The 10753-nt window shown below is 38.1% G+C and overlaps 1 protein-coding gene and 1 pseudogene across 1 annotated transcript; both read right to left on the minus strand.

Moving 5' to 3' along the window:
* Window positions 1-2935: 2935 nt before the first annotated feature.
* LOC133707028 (protein LURP-one-related 11-like) lies at window positions 2936-3793 on the minus strand. Its single transcript, XM_062132574.1, has one exon. It carries the CDS (start codon window positions 3728-3730, stop codon window positions 3110-3112), a length of 621 nt encoding a protein of 206 aa, XP_061988558.1. The 5' UTR covers window positions 3731-3793; the 3' UTR covers window positions 2936-3109.
* Window positions 3794-9267: 5474 nt separating this feature from the next.
* LOC133746457 (protein LURP-one-related 11-like) lies at window positions 9268-10258 on the minus strand (annotated as a pseudogene).
* Between the last annotated feature and the right edge of the window lie 495 nt (window positions 10259-10753).

Consider the following 10753-nt stretch of genomic DNA (forward strand, 5'->3'; position numbering starts at 1 on the left):
ATCCTTGCTTTCGATTTGGCAATTGAAGAGTTTCGTGAAGTTCCTTTGCATATGTTAAACAATGATGAAAATGAACGAGTCCATTTCAGAGTCGGGGGATTGGCCGATTGGGGGGTCCTTTTGGAGGATGGCTCTTCGTAACCTATACAGAGTTTGATTGTTTTTCTAACAGTATGGGTGATGAGAGAGTATGGCATCAGTGAATCATGGGTTATGCTCTTTGAGATTGGGTCATGACTGATGAGTGATTCAATATGATGAGACAGACACTACTGAAATTTCAAGTAAGCCGGCTCCATTGTATGAAACGTTTTAATGTTTTCATGCATTTGATTTTTCTTTCCTCACAGATTGTAACTTCTTGACTACAGCCATCAACTACACTACTAGAATATATAGTGATTAATGATGTTTTTGATATTTGCATCTAGAACGTGTCTGGTGGTTTCGAGTTTCCTTGGTCGTGTCAAGATTGAAGAAGCCAATTTGGGCCTTCCAGCTTTACTAAAGAACCGTGGTTTTCACTTCACTATTGCCGGCAGAATGATTCTGTTACCTGAAATTGAAAATATTCCTATGAACTTTTTATTGTTTTTGATTTTTCTTTCCCTACGATTTTAAATCTATGTATAGGCATAGCCGTGTAGGAAAGAAAAACACTATAGCATAATGTAGGCATGGCCCTTATTTTCACCTAAGGCGCATCTACCATGTAATCTAATTTCAGAAAAGAACTGAAGCATAAAGCTCAAATAAACTTAAATTTTCCTTGCGTTAGTAAATGTAAGTGAATCAAGTAAATTAATTAATTTGTAATATATATTTCATGTAAGTAAATATGCCGCCAAATGACCAAGTTGTATTTTACTTCAGGAGGATAATAATAAGAATTGATTTCTCCAACTTGAGTGGAATAACTCATGGCCGGGTACGTATTATTCCTTTTCCCTAGTGTATTTCTGCACTGGTACGTATATCCCAATTTATTTTATATATTCTTGGGAAATAGTATAGCAGCTTTGGTGGGCCGAATTAAAGTAGCTAGCTGGTGAAGTGTGTACTAATTGGCTGTAGAGAAGAACAAGTGGACTAGTGGAGAATTAATTGTACCATTCAAGTCAAATAATGTCTGCTTCAATAGTTCAATCTATACATTGCATGTCGTATACAAATGGCCGGTGGTCGTATTTGTGTGTGTGTATGTAGATACATACATATACGGTCAAGATTTAACAAATCTTCCCTAATCCATGGCGTTAATTGTAGGTTTAAATGGTAATGAGTGATGAGTACAAATGCACTTCAGTCTAGCCGTGTTTTGCCAAGGAACTAAGAGATGGGTGAATTCTTAATAATGGGTGTAAGTTTCGTTGCTCGGAAACACCCAGGCTGACTACACTGAGAGACACGAATGCGCAGGTAACACTTGTTTATTAAAGTGCGTTAAGCATCTCTAATGGTTGTTGTATATTTCTAATTAGAATTCGTAATTTAAAAATTAAATGTTCACAAAATGGTATAGCGATCGAAAAATGAATTGGTTTGAGTAATCACTCAAACCAATTCATTTTTCGATCGCTATACCATTTTGTGAACATTTAATTTTATATATATATATATATATATATACCTCTTTCACATGTTCTCGATTTCTTTAGTATCAGAGGAGCCAGATCTAATTCACAGAGATATATATATATATATATATATATATATATATATATACGGAGGCGTTCCAAAGAGGATGTCCGCACTTTTCGTTAAAGTGCGGACGGCGCTGCTGCAGCTCGGCTCGGGGCGCGACGGAGCTGCGGGGCTTGCCGGACGGAGGCCAGGAGTCGGACGGACCGGTCTGCGGTAGGTGGAGTCGCCGGCGACGTGGTTGCAGGGCTGCCCAGAAACCTGCAGCAACGACCTCCTCCGACCTCGATGGCTGCCCAGAAGCTGTCTGGGATGCTTCCGGCCTCCGTCCGGCAAAGCCCCGCCGCCCCGCCATCGCCTGAAAGCTGCTGCAGTAGCGCCGTCCGCACTTTAGCGAAAGTGCGGACGTCCCTCTTTGGAACCCGCCTGTATATATATATATATATATATATATGTTTGAACTAGAGTTGGGAGAAAGGTTTTCATTGAGTTTTTCAACTTCAATAAATAGAGTATCCAAAATGGTTGTTGTTGTTGTTGTTAAGATATGCTCTAAGCTCATTGACAAAAAAACAGAACAACAAAATAAAACGAGATATCCTAACTTTATAAGAATATTTTTGTAATTTGCTCTACCTTCTTGGACTTTTGTAGGTACTGCTAAAAAGCTCATTATTTTCTCAGTATCCCATACTCAATCCATACCATGTATGCTTGTCTGCAGCAGAAACTTAATCGTACATGCATCTACTATGCACCCAGTCAAAAATCAACGTATACACAATCAGTTTATTGAATCAAAGAAAAACGAAAAAGTGTAGGACAATTTCTAGATGAGGAAGACATGGACCTTTACACCGATTTAGAGCATGGCACAACTTGTCGATCCTGTTCTTGCCAGCTGTGGAGTGTGGACAATATATCACTGTTAACCCCGCAACTTTAGGCCAAAAACTTAGAAGTCTGGATCTGTTACATGTGTGCAAATGGGATTAAATCATATGAACGCCGGATGTTGTTGGAATTAATTGCCTGCTTTGATAGAAATTAGAGATATGGATGAAGCAGTTAGTTTCATATTAGAAACGTACTACAATAGTTAACGATGTTTAGTGATCTAAAATAGCAGCAACGACTTTTGAGATAAAACATCATACACGATGATGATTCAGGTGAACACTTAATCAACACTAGATCGAAATATATAGTGCCAAATGACAGGGAGTTCATTACAAATGAATGGATATTAGATGAAGTTAGAACTATTCCATTATACAAAAGTCACCGATGGCACAAAAGAGATATCATTATGTATCACAAAAGTCTTACAGAATGGGTTTAATTCCCACAAAAAGTTTGAGAGCCATATCAATCACAACCCAAAAATGGGTCAAAAAAAAAAAAATCTGATTTCACTACTTGCTAGCTAGAAGTATGTATCTATGTGCTTGAGCTACACACTAAGTACTCATATTTGACGCTTGATTAAGCCATAGACAGTAACAAGAGCCATGATAAAGGAGTGATCTACATCAGCCTCCACTACCAAACTCAGTACATCATCTCCCAACACAACTCCTGAAGACGATTGCTTTCGCTTCGCCTCCGCCACAACCCTTCCGTTACTGTCTGTTATTCTGAAGGCTGCTGATTTTCCGGCCGACAAACTTTTTAAACTGTAGAAACTGCTATCAGATCCCATGGTTACTTTGTATGAACTTGACTCTTCGTTTCCGAAGATTGATCTGCAACTCTTTCTTACTCGAAACATTGGCTTTGTCCCATCGGCTGCGTAGCCCTTCCAACGCGTAAACACTCCCATTTTGTGCTCACATAGAGTGAAGAGAACCTTGCCGCGGAGATCCATGAGGAAGACTTCATTGCTGTGCTTGTCGTCATAGTTGTCGATGCGATACACAACCTCGCCAGTTTCGTTGAAGGCTGTGCATCCATTTCCTTGCATCAAAAGCGATTTCATCCATACTGTGAATGTTTCTCTTTTTGAAGTCATATATTTATTAGAACATGAAGTAGTACTTGAAGAAGCATCTTCAGTGGGTACTACTGTGAGAGGATGAACCTTGGCCATATGAGAGCAGAGATGAGAGAGCTCTTTGGTTTTGGGGAAGACAGGCTTAGTTTGGTGTGAGAGTACTCCAATCAATTCAAGCTGGTAAATATATACTCTCTGAAAATGGGAACTGAGAATAAATTTTTTAAATATTGGCTTCTCATCAACAACGAACTGCACGTTTATTTTGTGCACATGTGATATGTGCATAGAAAATTGGATGTTTATCGATCTAAATTCTTTATTTTCTTTTCCTATCAAAATAATTCAATTTGGTTCGACAAAAATTATTGAAAAGAAGTTTAAAGGTATGTTCGGCATTTTTTGACCTACATTATATATTTTAGTATATTGGGAGCACGTATTAATATACGAGTATGAGAAAAAAGGAACATTAACAAAATTATGTTGGACAATTCTTAGGTTCACCCTTAGGGTGAACCAGGGGTCATCATGGGCCGGGCTAGGGCCGGCCCTACCCTAAATTTTAGGGTTTAGGGTCGGGCCAGGCCTGGCCTAGTCAAAGTCAACAAAATTTAGGGCCGGGGCTTAAATATGCTAACCCTTACCCACCCGAAAGGCCCGAGCCACTAGAGCCGGGTCGGGTCAGCCTTCCGAATAGGGCCGAAATGGGCCTAAAAGGGCCTTAATTTGTTTAACAAAAAGAGATATATATATATATATATATATATTATCTCAAAATGTGGCTCAATGGTTAACTTATAAGTTATAACAATTATAAATATTAGTTAAGATGGTTATATTCAATTAACTATCTCTCTAAATCTCCCAAAATTAATTGTTTAACAAAGGAAACAAAAATTAAAGAAAATAAAGCTTAGGAAATCAATTACAAAAAAGAGATAAGTTGTATGTTATAGACTAAAGAGAAACATATTTAAAAAATAAAAAAAATATAAAATTATTAGGGCTTAATTGGGCGGGCTTAAAGGGCCGGGCCGGGCTTGGCCCTAACGGGCTCAAACGGGTCGGGCTTCATTTGCATGACCCTTACCCTAACTTATTTGAGAAAGGGTAGGGCCGGCCCGCCCTAATGCAAGGGCCGGGTCGGGCTTAGGGCCGAATGGCTAAATGATGAGGCCTAGGGTGAACGAGCATATTCACCCTCATTGTCGATTAACATCTTTTTACTTAATAAATTTATAATCCAACGGTTCATATATTAAATTAGCCTTTAAAGATCATCTATGTAAAAAATCAGTCGAATAGGAAATCGTTTAATTATCTAATTGAATCAAATAAATGAATGGTTCTAACAACACTTACTACTAGTATGATGAACCGTCCATGTATTTCATAGAAGTTAATAACTAAAAGGTCTTCAATTTGATTGATTTTTTACAGAGCTAATCTTTGTATTACGTTATACAACATGAATTGTTGGATTAGAAAATTATAAAGTTATTATGAGTTAATCGCAAGAGAGGGTGAATATGCTCATTCACCCCAATGGTGAACCTAAGAATTGTCAAATTATGTTGAAGGTTTTGATGACACATGGCTTAAATGGCAACCTTGGGAGTACTTGTATGATCAATTTCTTTGTCATATTAATTAATATCATATTTAGGGAATTAATTAGGGTTTCCATGATTTGTTAATTTGAGCTCTTATCTCTAGCTAATTAGCTATGGTTTATCATAAATTTAATAGGTTGGTGTCACGCGTTCACCTGTTAGTAATATTGTCACATTGCGTGGCAGCATGTGGCTGCCAACGTGGAGACGACTCAGATCGAGAAGAAAAGAAATAGGAGGTGACCTAAGGAAAACATGGAAAGCACATATATGTACGTACTGCAATAATTACTCGCATAGAGTTGAAAGCAATAGGAAAGGGAAGAAGAATCAGATCTATGTGTGCTTTTACAACCTTTATGTTGGCGTGCTAATACGTGGGATAGGAGCTAGTTGTAGGATAGAAAACTATAATAAGTGAAGAAATTTGTGCAAACAATTTGTAGGTTCGGAGTTGAGAATTTGAAGTTTTAGGTAATCTGTAACTTGCAAATAGAAATAAAATTATTATTTGTAAAGACTCTTGAGAGTCGAGACCACCACCTTCAAGAGAAAAGAGCCGCTAGCCAACTGTGATGTTGCATACTTGCATGCTATACAATATTACCTCTTTATAAAACTAGAAAAGAAAATAACACTCATATTACGAATGAGCAATTTTAGGTCTGACCGTAATAGTTACATTCGACAGTGTGTTGTTAAGGCTTAAAAGAATGTTACAAAATGTAATAGATTTTACTAAGAATAACTATATAAAAAAATCATTTAATTAAGTAATTATTGAAATGGTCCGATTGTAATTTTAAATGAGCTAGATGCATGAGCTTCTTGTTTTCTCTTCTTTTTTTCATTCCTTCTGGATGACCTGTTTTTATGAATGCATTAAAATCACAATTCGATCTCTGCACGTTTAAGACTTTGTAGAAAGGCGAGGTTTGCTCTCAAAATCACGATTTGCCTCTCAATAAACTGGGTTTTTTGTTTTGAATTGAAACTCAAATATAAAGAGCAAAAGTGCAGAACCCATAAAGAAAACAGCAAATTTTGGAGATTGATGACTCGAATATTGGGAATAATCTGACCATGAAATTGGGTGTTTGTGATCCTTGTTCAGTGTATTCATTGGGCAATGAATCTGGGAAGTTTTACTTAATTTGATCAACTACTTTTGATCTTGAAGAATAGGCTGTTGATATCATATATTCATATCCTATATCAAATCTCTCTAATAATCGACATTTACTCTCTTGATGTTTCCTTTTCAGTTTTTCTTCCCTTGAGAGTCCCTCAACTTGATCTATTTAAGAAAGAAAACCTAAAAATCTCACAGATCAGGTTCAAAATATAAAGAAAGAGCAGAGAGAAAGAACCGCAAATTTTGGAAGATTTAAGGGGCAATTGTGGAACAACAAAGAGATGTAGTGTATAGATAATATTAAAATAATCAGAAAGAGTGCAGAATGTTGTAATTGGGGGAGTGCAAATTTCACTCCCCTTATTGAAATGGTCCGATTGTAATTTTAAATGAGCTAGATGCATGAGCTCCTTGTTTTCTCTTCTTTTTTTCATTCCTTCTGGATGACCTGTTTTTATGAATGCATTAAAATCACAATTCGATCTCTGCACGTTTAAGACTTTGTAGAAAGGCGAGGTTTGGTACACTAATAATTTGTGGAAGATACTATACAGATTTGACTAATGTGTAGGAAGATATTATACATTATACAAGTATGTATATAATTAATACAGTAACAAGAGGAAGCTACTAAGACTTTAATTATACAAGAATACATATTATACATGCGGAAGATGAAGGGGAAGTATCATACATGTCAGGAGGGTGTTTCTTTTGTTCGTTTTCTGATAAAGCATCTTAACTATGGAGAAACTTGATGCCAAAGGAACTGGAAGAAACAATTTATCAATTATTTTCTTTCAGTTACCATTGCAATAAGGACATGTCGAAGTACGTAAAATATGTTGCTGTGGAATATTTACTTATTTAGGCAGTTAATACTTTCCAGCAGTTTGAGGATTGTATATTTCTAAAGCTGAATTAGACTGAAACTCACAAGAACAATAGAGCATGAATCATATGTGTTTTGCAGAACCAACAGGAAGCTAGAGAGTAAATGATAATGAATTAATCGATCGATCATCAATTGGTTACATTCAGGTATATTAGATCATGTAATTAAAATGTTTTCATGACTCCGTAGTGACAATGGGAAAAGTTAATTCCACCAAAAAAAAAAAAGAGGCAATCCTCTTGGGCACCATCAGTGCTCATGAACCCTAGAGCGGTAAAAAGAAATTGATTTTGGTCTGCACCACTATACTACTATTTCCTATAGCTACGTACAATCTGAGACGGCTCTAGCTGAGTTTCATATTTGACGCTTTTTTTTTTGGGTTTTTGTCCATTTACACCATTTTTAGAGATTTTTTTCCCACTTACCCCATTAAGTTTTTTTAATTCCCTCTTACCCAAAACACTCTAAGGAGGTCTTCCCTAATACCCAATTAAGATTTTTTTTTTGTTTTTTAATTTTTTTTAATACCATTTTACCCTCACCCATTTGTTACTTAGAGAGAGAGAGAAAATGGAAGAGAGAGAAACCATGAGAGACTTCGCCGGATTCCGGTCACCGGCCGCCGGAATCCGGTCAACTTTCGCCGGATTCCGGTCAATGGTCGTCGGATTCCGGTCAACTTTCACCGGATTCCGGCTACCGCCCACCGGAATTTGCTGAAAATCTCACCGGAAAGTTTTTTTGCACCTAATAGACGTCTATTGCCCCCTAATAGATGACTATTCAGCCATGTATTGCCCCCCAATAGATGACTATCAGCCATGTATTGCCCCCCAATAGACATCTATTGCCTCCCAATAGACGTTTCGATTACCGAAATGAGAACTAATTTTTCTAAAATTACACAAATATAACTTTAATTAAAGAAAAAAAAAAAGGAGATTACATTAATTCAAAACGTCTATTGCCCCCCAATAGACGTCTATTGCCCCCCAATAGACGTCTATTGCCCCCCAATATCAGCTATCTATTGGGGCAATAGACGCTTCAACAGACGTCTATTGCCCCAATAGATTTTTTTTTTTTCATTTTTCTTTCCTTTGGGGCCTCCTGACCCATTTTACCAAACAAAAACGAAAAAAAAAAAAAAAAAAAGCGAATGAGAGAAATTGATTTGGGCACCCAGATAATAACTCTGGGCACCAAATCATATTTCTGCATTCTCCTCTGCCACTGGCCTGCGTTGAGCACCGGAGGATACAGCACCGGAGCAACGGTGGAGTGGGATCGAATGCCGTGATGCGCAGCGGAGACGGCAGAGTGGAGCGGACGCCAGAATCTGGGCAAGAAGTCGACGCCGCGCCGGAGGTGAAGATCGGGGAGTGCATAGACGTCGGAGATGCACAGCACCGGGTTGGTCCTCAACACGTCAACTTTCCGGCGAGCTCTTTCATTAGAGAGAGAGAGTGCATCGCCTGCAGTTACTGGAGAGAGAGAGAGAGAGATGGGACGGGATCGTGGTGGAGAGAGATCTGCCACCTCTGCCGTGCGATGGATTAAAGTGAGCGTCAGAATTATGCCCGCCTCGGCCGCCGCGGTCCCAGTCCTTCACCGGAGAGAGAGAGAGAGAGAGAGAGATGGTGCAGATCTGATAATGGAGGATGAGAGAGAGAGAGAGGTGCTGCAGATCCAGAAAAGAGGAGAGAGGTCTCTTGTAATTAATTAATTAAGGAGAGGGCAAAACTGTCATTTTGTTTTAAACAGGGTAAGTGGGAATAAAATTCTGTTGCTGGGGTAAGTGGGATAGTTTTTGTTCATTTTGGTGCTTTGGGTCAAGGACCCTTTTTTTTTTTTTAGAGAAGTGAGGATCAATTAAGCTGCCTCAAGCTAGCCCAATGGGCTGTGAAAGTAATACACCGAACCAGTCTGATGGACATGCCCATACAGACAAATACTTAAAACAAAAATTAATTTTCTTCTGGGCTTCAAGAAATCCAGTATCAGAAAATTAATCATTAAAATAATAAAAACTAAAACATAGGCCTGATAAAAGACCCAGCCCACTACCGAAACCCTAGTTGTTGTTGTCCAGATTGCGCCGCGCCAAGGAGCCGCTTGAAACAAAACACCTAAAAATTCCGTTGTGATAAACCGATGCCATAAACAGTGATTAAGCCATAAACAGTGATCGACAAGAGCCATGATGAAAGAATGATCCACATCAGACTCCACCACCAAACTCAAAATATCATCTCCCAACACAACACCTGAAGATGATTGCTTTCGCTTTGCCTCAGCCACAACTCTTCCGTTACTGTCAGTTAATCTGAAAGCTGCTGATTTTCCAGCTGCCAAACCTTGAAACCTGTAGCAACTTCCGTCGGATCCCATGCTTACTTTGTACGAGTTACTAGATTCTTTGTTTCCGAGGATTGATCTGCAACTCTTTCTCACTCGAAACATTGGATTAGCCCCGTTGGTTGCATAGCCCTTCCAACGCGAAAGCATTCCCATTCTATGCTCACATAGAGTGAAGAGAACCTTGCCGTGGAGATCCCATAAGGAAGACTTCATTGCTGTGCTTGTCGTCGTAGTTATCGATGCGATAAACGATCTCACCATTTTTGTCGAAAGCTGTGCATCCATTTCCTTGCATCACAAGGGATTTCATCCATATAGTGAATGTTTCTCTCTTTGAAGTCATGTAGTTCTTGGAACAAGATGTACTTGAAGAACCATCTTCAATATTGGTGACTACTGTTACAGGATGAACCTTGGCCATTTGGGAGCAGAAATGAGAGAATTAACTATTTGGCTTTTGGGGAAGAGATCCTTGATTTGGTATGGGAGTACTTCAATCAAGCTAATGATATATACTCGCTGAAAATTGGGAACTAAGAACAATCTTTAAATATTGGCATCTAACAACTGCACGTCTATTCCGTGTGCACGTTAGAAAAACGGAAACTGCATATGTTATCTAAACTGTTTTTCTTTCGGGAAAATCTTTATATAATTCGTTTTTCTTTTTATCAAAATAATTCAATTTGGTTGATAAACATTATTGATCTCTTGCCGGAAAAAAAAAAAAAACATTATTGATCAGAGGTTCGAGTATATAAAAGGAACTATTATTGAAGTTTATCTAGGGCAGTTTTTGACTTGTAATTCTGACCTCATAGGAGAGTTCAAAATTATGTGGAAGGTGTTGATGACACATGGCTTAATAGCAACAGCTTGTATACGTAAGTAACGTAATTAGGTTTAGCGAATAAATTAGGTTATTAATGATCGAACTCTGGCTTATCTTTGGTTATATCTATTAGTACTGTTGTCACATTGCATGGCTGCAAGTGCCCCCCAACGTGGGGATGACTCCCCTTAACGAATCTTATATGTAGTAGATAACATTAAAATGAAAATAAATTAGGGCGCTCTGCAGGTATATATATATATATACAGATCCTATC

Source organism: Rosa rugosa, chromosome 4 (assembly GCF_958449725.1).
Source record: "Rosa rugosa chromosome 4, drRosRugo1.1, whole genome shotgun sequence".
NCBI classification, from domain to species: Eukaryota; Viridiplantae; Streptophyta; class Magnoliopsida; order Rosales; family Rosaceae; genus Rosa; species Rosa rugosa.

Excerpts from the sequence above, each read along its gene's own strand:
- LOC133707028 (XM_062132574.1), bottom strand. The coding sequence starts at position 3,730 with ATGGCCAAGGTTCATCCTCTCACAGTAGTACCCACTGAAGATGCTTCT.